This window comes from Diplotaxodon limnothrissa, linkage group LG5 (assembly GCF_057381915.1).
Source record: "Diplotaxodon limnothrissa isolate DT_005_m linkage group LG5, D_limnothrissa_male_GT1.1, whole genome shotgun sequence".
NCBI lineage: Eukaryota > Metazoa > Chordata > Actinopteri > Cichliformes > Cichlidae > Diplotaxodon > Diplotaxodon limnothrissa.
In genome coordinates this window covers 37,139,291-37,153,092 of record NC_140600.1, presented here as the reverse complement: position 1 = coordinate 37,153,092, position 13,802 = coordinate 37,139,291, and the positions used below count along the sequence as shown (strand labels likewise).

At 38.5% G+C, this 13,802-nt stretch overlaps 1 protein-coding gene across 1 annotated transcript in view; it reads left to right on the top strand.

The window, feature by feature from the left end:
* The window catches only part of shmt2 (serine hydroxymethyltransferase 2 (mitochondrial)), a 31,017-nt gene extending 17,922 nt beyond the window's left edge, over positions 1-13,095 (top strand). Inside the window, exons 6-12 of the mRNA XM_085354693.1 lie at positions 1,702-1,824; positions 9,095-9,234; positions 9,357-9,519; positions 9,727-9,826; positions 11,739-11,894; positions 12,526-12,633; positions 12,893-13,095. Coding sequence (XP_085210819.1) covers positions 1,702-1,824; positions 9,095-9,234; positions 9,357-9,519; positions 9,727-9,826; positions 11,739-11,894; positions 12,526-12,633; positions 12,893-13,020 — 918 coding nt within the window. The 3' untranslated portion in view covers positions 13,021-13,095. The remainder of the gene's footprint in view (positions 1-1,701; positions 1,825-9,094; positions 9,235-9,356; positions 9,520-9,726; positions 9,827-11,738; positions 11,895-12,525; positions 12,634-12,892) is intronic.
* Positions 13,096-13,802: the final 707 nt, after the last annotated feature.

Genomic DNA, 13,802 nt, shown 5'->3' with positions numbered 1-13,802 from the left:
CTGATGTATTTTTGATGTCTTACGAATGTCAGTGTGAGAAGTCTTCCAAAAGCCAATAAGCCAGCAAATGTTAAGACAGTCAAGCTTTCAGTATGTTAGAGTTAGATGTAAACACATTGCACAAGGCCGACACACGCAGCTTTTTTGCTAGTTCTTCTTATAATAGAATTTAAACTTAAAAATAATAATGTAATAATGACTACTGCCACATTACAGTAAATGTATACTGAGCAATAAGCCATGTCTTAGATTGCTGTCATAATATTGGCAGTTATGCTGACAGTGTTGGTCAGCTTGTGTTCATCAAATGTGAACACCTGGGATAACTAAACTATATTTGAATCTTTTTACAGTGTTACTCTTTTTGTTTAAAATCATTAACTTATTCATTGAAAGAAACACAAAACAACAGCAAGAAATGTAAAGACAATAATAGCCTTTTAGAAAATCCTGTTTGTTTCCCTGCCCCAGAGGGAAGACATGAGGCAGTGTGGCTAGGGATTTAGTGTCTAACTTCACAAAACTTAAACGCAACAGACACTTGCTGGCAGCTGTTTGCTGACACAGGGCAGTTCGCAAGTTTATAGTCAATATACGGCGACCATGTAGTCTTACTGCTATACTTGTAACACATTCAAAGTATTTTCCACCTGCACCAGCATCTGTTAAGTTAGGTTGCATCAGATTTAACAAGTGATTTTTTAAAATTAACATAAAGTTTTGATCACTCGACTATATTTAGTGTAGAATATTTTATTTCTGGGGTCATAGTTGCAGTATTGGTAGCAGCTGATGGATGGTCATGAGAGTCTGTGTGTCCAGACCTGCTGATGTATGGGCAAGCAGGACCCCTCTGTGAGAAAGATAATGGGAAATCGACAAGCTGGCCAGCACTACTGGCTCTGTCTTCACAATGAGCAGGTTGATGGAGTGAGGGGGCATCCATAGATGTGCTCTGGAGATGGGAGATTATCAGGCTGTCTAAATAAAGCTTTCCTTCCTCCTTTTCTCTCTTCTTTTTCGTGTCTCTGTCTGCCTTATTCACCATTGTTTTTGTCCCTCACTTTGTTTTTCGGCTGCATTCTGGTGTCTTTCACTGCTTCTCTTTTCTGACGCTTAAAGGTGGACTAGAGGGGCAAAACTTCACTATGAGGCATCAGACATATCGGTCACTGGACAGGGTGAGCCTGGCTCCATTTCATGTGACTTCAAATTGCATTTACTGGAAAAAATGGATTGTCTAATGTGTTTCTTACATTGTTCATTTTAATAAAAGGGGGCAGAGAGAGTCTCGAAACCAACCTGAATCTGTTCAGGTTCATTGCACCAGCATAGCAGGTCCCTGAATGGTTAAATTAGGATAAGTAGGGGTGCATTACTGCAATTGCTCCATCTTCTTCCATGATATGATAGGTATAAATGCCTCCTTTAGATAAATTCCTTCCCCTTTTAAGGTAGCCAAAGTACTTCAAATACAGCTGCTTCGAATGAGCTTCAAATGGAAAAAATCTCTCTTCCGTGTAGATATGTTTGCTCTTGATACTCAGATATCTGACAGTTTTTTGATCTTTACATATTCCTTTTTTCTCCTGACCCTTACATTCCCTCTAATATTCTCACATTCTTCTTCCACTTTCTCTTTATTCTTTCACACTCTTCCTTTATCTTCTCTGTTTCCTCAATCTGTCTCCCTTTCTGCAGATTGCAACAGGACTTATAGACTACGACCAGATGGAGATGACGGCCAAGCTGTTCCGGCCCAAGCTCATCATCGCTGGCACCAGTGCCTATGCCCGGCTCATTGACTATGCCCGCATCAAGAAGGTGCACGGAGAACTCTCTGCATTCACAGCTCACCCCATGTTCACCCCGTCTTTTTCCGTTCTTTGCATTGTAATGCCAAACACACCAGCTTCCCATACCGACAGGTCACATCTCGCCAGCATTACTTCAAACCGTGTCTTTGCTAATTTCGTCCGACAGAAATGGAGACTCGTCTGCTCTAAATAAAGAGCATTCACTTTGAAGCTTCAACATTTTCCAAACACACTAATTTCAGGGTCATTACACACTTTACACACAGCTGCTTTCTTCTTCTGTTGACTACTCAACTCACACTGAGTCACAAGTACTCAGTAGCAACTTTTAACCACACACTTCACTGTTCTCTTTGACGGTGCACAAGAGGCCCCTTTATCTGTTTTGTTATACCCACCCGCTGATTCACTTCATTCACTCCATGACTGTTTCCCTTTTTTGCAGAGCTCCACTTTAGCTAGTACCATCAGATGGAGTGTCCCACCATTACAGAGCTGTGTTTTTATTAAGCACCATAACTACTTTGCCACTAGGCCTGAAGAGGGGCCATATTTTCCCCCTGGCATGTCTCTGTGCAACTGTTCTCTGTTTTATGGCCGAATCTGTTAGGCAGACTTCACATTTTAGGCGGGGGTGAGCTACCTAGATTGTAGAGTTGTTCACTTTTTGTGTGTTTTTTTTTTTTTTCTTTTACTATCGGTATTCATCAACTGCCGCGCTTCACCCTCTTGTGTTCTTTACCCTCTTTCCTTTTAATCTAATAAACGTGCAGATCCAGTTCAGATATGAGAGGAAGAGAGATTGTCACGATAATGCATATTAATTGGAGCACTAAAAAGATTGTTTACTGCTCTGATCATTCGCCAGCGAGTCATTTGCATGTTAGCGAGCTATTTATTGTTTGTGCCTTTTTCAATAAATGCTGGCAAGAGACAGCAAGGATTTATTGAATTGCGTTATAATATTTCAGGCCTCTGAAGACTGCTGAAGGATGTAATTACACCAGCTCTCATTTGAAATGTCTTTCCTTAGAGAACATGGGTACCGTTAACAGATGGAGTTAGTTCTCAAATCTTAACTGTGGGGGGGTAAATGTAAATGTAGTGCCAAGACATTGTATCTGAAAAACATTTTATATGCATACACAATGTAATTTATCTATATTTGAGCAGTGTCAAAAACTCACTAAAGCTGAAGTGCTAAGTTTGAGCTTTATCAGGGCTTGGGTGTCTTCATTAAATCACTTATTTTTGGAAAAGACATAACCGCCTGGCAGAGTCCACGGTGAGTTTAGGGGTCATATTTAATATGTCTGCAGTAAAGTCCAACTGAGCACTGTGAGCAGAGAACTTTACAGATGGCAGAGATCAGTAGGAATTTAAAAATATTAATTGAAAGGAGCTGCAGTGAGCTTATCATAAGAGCAAATCATAAGTGTTTACAATTTTTAAACATGGTGAGCACTGATTTGTTCCAAAACATAAAAAGTAAACCCCAGGAAGACCCCCCCCCCCAAAAAAAAAAAGGCCCATGAAAGAAATGCTAAGTAAGATTTCACTAAGTAACAGAAGCTAGTGGAACAGAGGCTTGTCCAGATGGGACATCATAGCTTCGGCTCTCTTTTGAACTTTTTTTCTGAACTCAGGACTGTGTCACCTTAAAGCAGGGGACAGTGTCTAAGAAAGGCCAAAAACCTTACACTGCAAATCTAATCCAGATGGAAAAGAGAAGGTATTTTCACCTCATAGTTTTCAGGCTAATCCTGGAGGCTCAGTGATTTTAATTTAAAGTCTTTGTGAAGCACAGGGAACTGCACCCGATTCAGGATACTTTATTAATGCTTAAGGAAATTGTCTTAAAAAAGGACTTGGATAGTTAGCTATAGATGATTTTCTCAGTATTATTGTAGGGTCTTTGCCTAATAATATAAACATTCAAGATTCAAAGCGTTTATTGTCGTGTACAAAGTAAGCATTTCTCTGTACAATGAAATTCTGTCTCTGCTGTCCACAAACAGATGCCGGTTAATATGTACATTAGAACTAGAACACATAAAGCACAAATAGTATAAATAAATAAATGGAGACAAGAAATTGAAGTATTAAATAGATTTGTGTGCATTGAGGCCACTGGTTTAATTTGGGCTGTATAAATAAAACTGAATGGAATTTCACATTTTATGTTAGTTTTTGTTTTAAACATTTCACCCATTAAAGTATAAAAAGTTCAATTTTAAAAAATGTAAAATCCATGGATGAAACTTTACAGTCAGTTCGACCATTCAGACATTTTACACAGCAAATCGCCAAAACTGTTTTCAGTAAGCAGTTCTTCACTCATCCATTTCAATCTAATCTACACTGTAAAAAGAATAACCCTATTCAAATTAAAAAAAATGATGTCCAGTTGTCACATCCAAAATATTTGGCTTTATAGAATCCAAATTGAGTCACTTGATATGACCTGATACTTTTATGTTGATATAAACAATATTACTAGACTTGACTGAAATGTTAAATTTTGCATTGATCCAAATTGATTTTTTTACATAGAACCATATTTTAATTATTGAACCAAGCTAATATATTGAAATTTAACCAACCTAATGTATTCACATCGAACCAAATTAACATGAACTAATATGTTTGTGTTGAAGCCAGGTAATTGATTTACATATATCCAACTATATTTTTTACATTTCATTTTATTTCAGTTCAAAAATGCTCTGCATTTCCTATAAAAAACAAGACAGTTGGCCAACCAATTATTTCAAAATTATTTATTGTTCCAAACCATTTTAACTATAATCAATAGAGAGGATTAGTAATATACAGATTTAGTGCTACGGCAGAAATGATTAGAGAAATGTTTGTTTTATAAAACCTGCAATCTTTTGAAAACCAGTATAAAACCTGCAACCTGTCTAAAACTGGCATAAAACCATTATAAAAACTCTTTTTAAACCAATTTGCAAGTACTCAAAAATGTTTATGTGCACTGTGCCTGTACAATGTAAAAAAAAAAAAAAAAAAATCTACACATGTATCAATGAAATCAACTTAAATCTCCCTTTCAAATGGGTGTTCTTATAAATTTTGAATGTAGAATACCACTGCAGGCCAACCAAGCAAAATAACCAAGCACACATGCACATGCATGTGCACATACACATGCACACATGCATGCAAACACACTACTGTGCAGTGTTAAGTTCACAATTAAGTTTGCGAATCTTAGAGGTCATCTTGTTAAAGTCAAGCTCCATCATAATCTTTTGAAGAGCCTCAAAGGTGAACCTGAATCCTCGTGGATATTCCATATTAAGAGCATAACAGAGTCCAAAGACCATTGCCACTCCAGCTGCCACAGAAGGCAACTCATTCAGGACTTCCACACCATCAATGATTATCCCGATGTCTCGAGGCTGATGTAGGAGGCTTGAGTTGTCCCTGAAGACGAATAGTGCCATGGTGGTACTCTGCAGCTCTTCCTCAGCTTCATCTTTCTGGGATATCTTGAGGTAAAATATGGAACAAAATGTACAAGTGAAGAACTGAAGTCTGGCACACCTGATAAATCTTTGACCATAATAAACTACTATTTTGATAGTTGTTTGGTCACAGACTATTAGAACAATTATTTGACTAATCAGATTGTGAATTGCATAATCATTAAATTAAATCAATGGTGGAACATTTTCATAAATGTTCCACAAAGCCCAAGAAAAAAAAAAGAAAACAATACAGAACCCTAAGATATTAACTTGATGAGTTGATTAATCGTTGCTGTCCTACATTAATCACTGCATTTAATAGCAGAGTTGTCAAATTTACATCAAGAGACTGCATCTCATGTAGAGACAGAACAGATATGGACATACCATGTATTCTTTTATCAAGTCCTCAACACATCAGCAAGGTGAATGAGAGGATAATGAGGGAGAGTCTAGATTATTATGAAATGTTTAAAAAGGATGTGTAGTGTAAATGCAAAATGATACCTGTTCAGATTAAATGAAAATGTATGCTTCAGCCATGGAATGGATGGAGCGATCTGTGGTTCTGAAAGCATACAGAAAAAAAAGAATAATGTTACTTCTCTATAAAACACATTACATAGAAAAACCAAGAAATACGTAACATGACATACCAAACAGTCTACAGACCAGCCATTAGCGACTAAGTTTGGCATAGGGTCAATTTTTTGCTGTTAAAATTACAATTTCTTCAGAAAATGCACATTTTTCCGAGCCGCGCCTGAAAGTCAATTGAAGGAATTAGTCTTATGTCATTGATCTTATATGCTGGCATGTTATTTCTGTCTCTAAATCATGCACATTAATAATTATCTTTTGCGCTCGGTGTACACACACATAACACACAGATATTTATATGAAGAGAGACAAACGTGCGCGCACAAACACAAGCTTGTGTCTAGAAACCGCGAGCTCACCAGAAAAATTCAAACGAAGCGGAGCACGGAGTTATACTATGAATGTTATGAACTATGAACTTATGCTAGCTAGCTTTATCCACCACCGATGCATCGTGGTAACGCTAGCTAGTTAGGCAAAAAGCCGTTTTTTTACCAGTATACTAACTTGTATTCCCGACTGTGATGGTCGGTTTCTGGTAACCAGTTCTAACGTTGCGCAGGATAGCTAGCTAGCTTATAGCTAGCAGCTACAATCATGCAAAAATTAGGGGTGGCTGTCGACCCAGCTTAAATGGGGTTATTTTCTGCAATTTTGGCAATACAAATTATAAAAGCTTTTGTAACACACTTGGCTTTACTTACGTTTATTTTCAGATGAAATTAATCAAAGATGTGACATGATGTTTCCAGCAGCCATGCAGAATAAAAATGGGTCCCGGTCTATTTCTGGTGGGCGTGTTCAAGTGCAAATCACTTTGACTCAAATTAAAGATATTATCTGTTCAACATGAAAAGAAATATATGTTTTGAGAGAAATCAAAGACTTTGCGTTGTGTCCTTTGTACAGATATTTAGTTTCATCCAAATCAAAAGTGGTATTTTAAAATGCAAAAAGAAAGGGTTTCACAATCAAATCAATGATTTTATTCTGTTTTGAATGGCACTTATTAGATTGAATGAATGACTGCATGTTAGACTTTTTTCAGTGTAATAAATAGATCAAATTAAAAAGAAAATTCAATACAGAAAATAATACAAGCACACAAGCTTCTTCATAGATACCAAACCGCATGTGAAGGTTATTTCTGAGACTGGTAGAACTTTATTTTTTATTTAGCCTGTTGTTTGCTGGGTCGTTACTTCTACAGACCTCGGTTTGATTTTTGAGCATGTCCTTCATTTTATTTGTTAGGTTGAAATTTAATATTTTGATTTATTCTTTAGACTCTTTAAACTCTTATATTGTGCAAGAGTCTTGAGTGCCCCATAATTTCTCTACATTTCGCATAAGACATGCCAGATCTTCTCCTAGTTTTCTTTTATGAAGGTGTTTCAAAGTTGTTCTTTGGACATTGGCTGTGTTTGAACGTTGTTTCAAACGAAATAATTGGACCAGTTTTAACTTCATAGATGTGCGTGGGTGTGTAACTTATCAGCTGTTTGGGCCTGGTCTTTGGGAATATGAACAGACAAAGCAATCTCATGGTGCCTTCCCAAAAACGGGGCATATACTACTATGTGAATTCCATAAATTTAAGGTTTTCCTACTTCATAATCAGTTTTTGTTGTTTCTGTTATAGCTCATCACTCATCCAATTGACTCCTTGGATGAGTGATTAATGTTTCTCTCACTGAAAACGCTACATCCAGATGAACAGAATCAACTTTTTGGGATTTACTTACCTGGCACGAATCAAGAGCTTGTTTAAATTTAAAATTGACTATTACATTGATTTAGTAACTGAAAGGTTGGAAACCTTTTGGGGGACCAGCACTGTATCTGTTGTTGCATTCGGAGTGTCCATTTCACAGTGCAGTATTATAAAAGGAGTCAGACACATGTGAGGTACAAGTATTAACGGCAGGCAACTTTTTGCTTTAACTACTGCCAAAGCAACCGTGCATAACTATGATCATTACTGCAATGAATGTTTGTTTATTTCCAAAGCCAATGCATACAGTATTTGGCATGCGCAGATTGCCTCTACATGTGCAGTAGATGCAAGGGCAGTACCAAAGCTTTGGTTCCCTCTCCTGCAGTTCAGAAGTGTTTCACTGAGTCCGAAAAATTTAGAACAGAGCCCAACATATTTCTGTCATATTTCATAGTGGCACATACATTGTTTTTGCTATCATGGTGCTCTCATGGTCCTTTGATATCACATCTAAAAAACACTCTTCTCTGACAGGACCAACCTACTATTAATTTGCGTTTAAATTTCGAGTTACTAAGTGCTTCCTTTGTAACATTCACACACGCATTCATACACCAATGGAGTATTCATACTCTGATCGTAGAAAACATGGAGGTTAGTATCTTGCCCAACTGGAGCAGACCTGGGATCGAACCACCAACCTTCCGGTTAGTAGGTGAAACTTTATTAGGTAAAACTTTGTTATTTTTGTTATTTTCACAGTAGAGGGTGTGCAAATATTAAGGGTATAACTATTGCACTGTGTATTAGATGGAGGAGTTGTAAAGTGAGACTGATTCCCTGTGTCTTTCAGTGGTGCATTTGGGTGATCTTAGTCTCTCACTTAACACTGCTCCTGTGACTGGTCAGCACAGATGAGTGGGCGGGAGGTATTGCCCAGCATTGTCCTTACTTTCAACAAAATTCGGCTCTCCGACACCACCTTAAGGGAGTCCAGCTCCATCCCCACAACATTATTGTCCTTTCAGATCAGTTTATTGAATTTGTTGGCATCTGCGACCCTCAACCTGCTGCCCCACCATGCAACAGCACAGAGGATGGCAGCAGCCACAACAGACATAGAAAATTCTGAGCATTTCTGACAGATCTTCAAAGACGTCAGCCGCCTCAGAAAATACAGACGACTCTGGCCCTTCTTGTAGAGCGCAGTGGTGTTTTTAACCCAATCCAGTTTATTGTCGGTGTGTACTCTCAGGTATTTATAGTTCTCCACAATTATCACATCGACCTCCAGTATTGAAACAGGGGTCACATGTTTCCTGATCCTCATAAAGTCCACAATCAATTCTTTGGTCTTTGTCATATTGATCTTGTATTGAAAAAAACTGGAACTTTCCTGCCACATGTGTATACATGTTGGTCTTAATTTTATAACTGTTTCCTCATCCTGCCTCTTTTTCTTCCAGCTGTGCACCAACATCAATGCCTACCTGCTTGCTGACATGGCTCATATTAGTGGCCTGGTGGCAGCCAAAGCCATCCCCTCGCCCTTTGAACATGCTGACCTGGTCACCTCCACCACGCACAAGTCCCTCCGTGGAGCAAGGTAAGGTCAAACTGTAAGAGACACGGGTGGGAACAAAAATCAAATTACTGAGAAGCAAACCTGGTTTGGTTTTTAGAGAATAGTAAAAGTGCTTCATCAGTAAAAGATTCTGTTCTGTCCAGGGCTGGTCTCATCTTCTATCGGAAGGGTGTTCGCTCAGTTGACAAAAAGGGAAAGGAAATCATGTACGACCTCGAGGACAGGGTCAACTTTTCCGTCTTCCCCTCCCTGCAGGGTGGACCTCATAACCATGCCATTGGTGCTGTAGCAGTGGCACTCAGACAGGTCTGCACAACCTTAAGAACATGTTGCATAAACTTCAGTCAGCAGAGGGGAAGTAATCTGTTCTGTCACAAGATGCATATAACATTAGTTTTTGTTAATAAAACTCTAGACATGATGCAGTTACATCATACAGTTTCTTGATGTCTGTATCTATTTTTGATAGCCAAATGATAAACTTACTGTATGGTTTTGGTTCTGTGTGTCCAGGCACAGTCTCCCCTGTTTAAGGAGTATGTTGACCAGGTGCTAAAGAATGCCAAGGCTATGGCTGCAGCTCTTCTCAGCAAAGGCTACACTCTGGTATCAGGTAATCTAGTGTGTATTTACTCAATTCTTTATTTTCCAAGTCACAGACTCAGCACAGAGCATTTAACACTGAAAATTCACATAAAATGTCCTGTAACAAAATGCAAATTACACAGCAAGAAAAAAAGCACAAATCCATTTAAATTCATGATGTGCAAATAGGCTAATGTCGCTGCGCCTGCCTTGTCAGTCAAGAAAATAAAATCAGATGAAAGTGGTCACTTTGCGGTTGTGAGCAAATGCTTGAATCTTGTACTGAATCCAATACGCTGGCCTCAGCTGTTTTTTGATGTATAGCCTTCAATTGATACTCTAAAAATACAGACTTGTCCTGTGCTTACTCTGCAGTGTGTACATACACCCTTCTTTAATCCCTTAGTAAATGTTTTAGCCAAATAACTGGAAAGAGTGAAAGACCGTACCAGTAAAACACAAATTCAGTGCTTTTACAAACCCTATACAAATGTTGGTTGACTTAGTTTCAACTGTTAAAGACAATTCCTGTCTGACTTTCCTGATTAAGTTCCCTTCAGGTGACAAACTATCACAGAGACTAATAATATCGTATCTTATAACGTTTGGATGACTCTTAAAACCTTTGTAAACTGGAAGTGGAATCTAATTAGTTAACATCTCCCAGTTGCATTTTCTCAGTACAAAGCTAGAATAAGTTCATACGATCTAATTACTAGGAGGTACACTGTACAACTACCTTCCATAGTCTCAGCTAATGAAGAGCGTCATTACCAAAGTGGGAAGAGGCCTAAAATGTTCTTGTTCCACCACAGGTTATAAATAATGCTGTCAGTTCCTAAATGTTGTCTAATTAGCAGCAATCTTCAGACATAATGTGTGCTTAAGAAAACAAACAAGCAGAAAAAAGAAAACGCAGTCCAGAACACGCTTGGCCTGTGATTTACTCTATCCCATTAATCTCCTCACTGTCATTCTCTTTGGGGGTGATTTTTGAGATTTATGTTGTAGAGTTCTCTATTTTAATGGTCAGCCATCTTGAAAATTGAACTCTGTACATTATGAACTTGTAAATGATAATTCCAGAGTAGTAGAATTACACACAGTTGCACATGGGCTACTCTGATAGATTTTCATAATGTTTAACTATTAAATGAAGTGCTGTGGAGAGCTGCCTTTGTATAGTTGATGTAAGGAGCACCAAGATAAAAAAGCATCAGTATAAAAGTCATCTTGTCCATAACCAACAAATTTGTGAACTAATGAGCAAATCCTGCAGCCCAGGCAAGGTAAACTAGCTGACAGGTTGTGTAATGACTTATCCATGTTTTTAAAGAAAGCAACATTATCAGGTACTTCCATTGATACTCTGAACACATAATTATCCACTCATGTCCCAAAATCAGCAATTTAGTGAGTCCTCACTTAAAAAAAAGAAAGAAAACAAAAGGAAAACAAAAAACTGCCTCACACAGTCATCCAGCAGCTCGGATTATTGTGGGTTTTTTGGTTTATTATGTCTAGAATAAAGATATTTATAATACCTTTGGTGGTTGTCACTATTATTGGTTAGACTTTTACGTGTCCTGCTTAAAAAAGTGCATTTTGACGGCCTGTATTCCAGGAACATGTGCATTTACTCTTGTGGAAGCTAACGGGGATCTAAATAAATGATCTATTTGTCTCCTTCACACTTAAATCTTATTAAATGAACAAAATCTAATTTGGCTTTTTTGGTTTCAGCGTTGTGAAATGTATAAATAGCATGAATCAGATAAGCACATAAAAGAGGAGAAAATGTCAAGCAGTACTCCTTCTTAAGCTAAATCTAATATCTGTGTTTCATACATTGGTGTGACAAGGTGCTGTGATCAAATGCTTCACAGCGAGGTTTGTGTGTCTACAAAACAACATGCTTCTGTCCTCATTAAAAATTCCAGGTGGGACCGACACCCACCTGGTCCTCGTGGACCTGCGGCCCAGGGGTGTTGACGGGGCTCGGACTGAGAGGTTACTTGAGCTTGCGTCAATCTCCACCAATAAGACTACCTGCCCTGGAGACAAGAGCGCCCTGGCGCCTGGTGGCCTCAGACTAGGTAAGAAGCAGCTTCACATCACACTGTGTTTGGCCGAACACACACCAGGGGTGTTGTGAAACCATGCGCTTCCCTGTATATTCATTTTGAATGTTAAAAGAAACCGATCAGTTGTCCAGCAATGTTATAAAGTTTTTTTTGTCAGATTTATTTTACATTCACCACCTTCTTCAATTAATCTGTGTTGCTTTTTTAAAAATGTAGTTCTGCATATGGAAATTAGTCAGCCACAAATTAAGCCACAAGCACTGAGCTGTTCATGATTAATTAAACTTGTTTGGCTTTTTAATCATCTTTCAGGAAGTTCAAGAGCTTCTCATCTACACTCCCTCATTTTTAGCATTATCTTAAGGCAATATTTCGTACCTGTAATCCAATGCACTGCACTTATTACTTTCTCTTTTGTCCTGCACTGTGGCAGCCATTAGTATTTGTGTAGTCGAATCTGTATAGATTAATTACTGACCTTTTAAGAAGCTCCAAGTCTATACAATTTTTAAAAACTATATGGCAAAATTAGCAGAAAAAAAGCAAGAACAAGAATTTAAAAAACGTAAAACTGGAAAAGTACAAAAGGAAGTATATAGTTCATAGTCTATTTCAACCTGAGTGATGTGTTCTTCTCTGTCAGGTGCTCCAGCCCTGACCTCGAGACAGTTCAAAGAAGCTGACTTTGTGCAAGTTGTCGAGTTCATGGATGAGGGTTTCAAGATTGCCTTGGATGTCAAGAAAAAGACAGGTGAGCCTGCTGTGAGGAGGGGGGCAGATTAATCTGTAGCTCAGGGGATGCCTAAAACATGTTTAAACTCTTTTTACCAAAGCACAGTTTGAAACTGTTCATTATTAACTGTAATAGCATTAGTGAATTTATAAAGTCAAATATAGTGCACGGTCTTTAAAATTGCTGCATGAGAGAAGACAAAATGCCCAGTGGTAGTGAAACAGAGGAAGCTAAGAATAAACATCTGAGCATTTCTCTTTTCTGTTGTTGTTTGCAGGAAAGCTCCAGGACTTCAAGAACTTCCTTCTTCAGGACCCAGAAACGGTGGCTCGCATCGCAGATCTGCGCCACCGTGTTGAAGCTTTTGCCAGGCCCTTTCCCATGCCAGGGTTCTCCGACCATTAGCCCACTGTGGACTCACGGGTCTATCACAGCCAGATGGCAGAGAGCCGGCAGGGCAGAAGTGTGGATGGAGTGAAATGTGGCCGGTGCCTGTGAGCTGAAATGGCTTCAATTCACTTTTTCAATCATATACGGGAAACAATTTTTATACTGCTTTGCAGTCACGAGTCATCTGTTTGGGTAAAAACATAGCTTCCATGTTGAGTTAAATAAACAATCAAATGTGACAGATTTTCTAGAGCAGAACAACATATTTTCTATTGTGTGTGTGTGAAGATTTTCTTCTTCATATCATTTTGTAATAAAAATGTGTGTGGAAGAAATAATTAGCAAAAGTCGGTGTCATAGTGTCTGTGATCTCAATGAAAAAGAAAAATCATACTGGATATGTTTACTCACAGTCACCTACTAACTGGAAGGTTGGTGTTTCGATCCCTATCTGCTCCAGTGTGCATGCCAAATATCTTTGGCTGGGCAGGCTTTTGCAAGATACGAACACCAAATTGCTCTCTATCAGAGTATGAATGCGTGTGAATGTTAAATAGAAAGAGCATAGAAAAAAAAAGTGCTATATAAGATCCAGTCAGTTTACCATTTACCCTTTAATGTGTGTACCTGCTCTCATCACTGAAAAGCACAAGGCTAGTGACAATTCTGGTATTCTATGGCGAATGCTAAAAGGTGCCAGGTAATACGCACAGGGCCCACTGGAGGATGTCAGGCCCCAGCCACCTTCATGAAGTCTGTCTCTTAATCTTTGGTCAGAGACATTCACACTAGTGGCC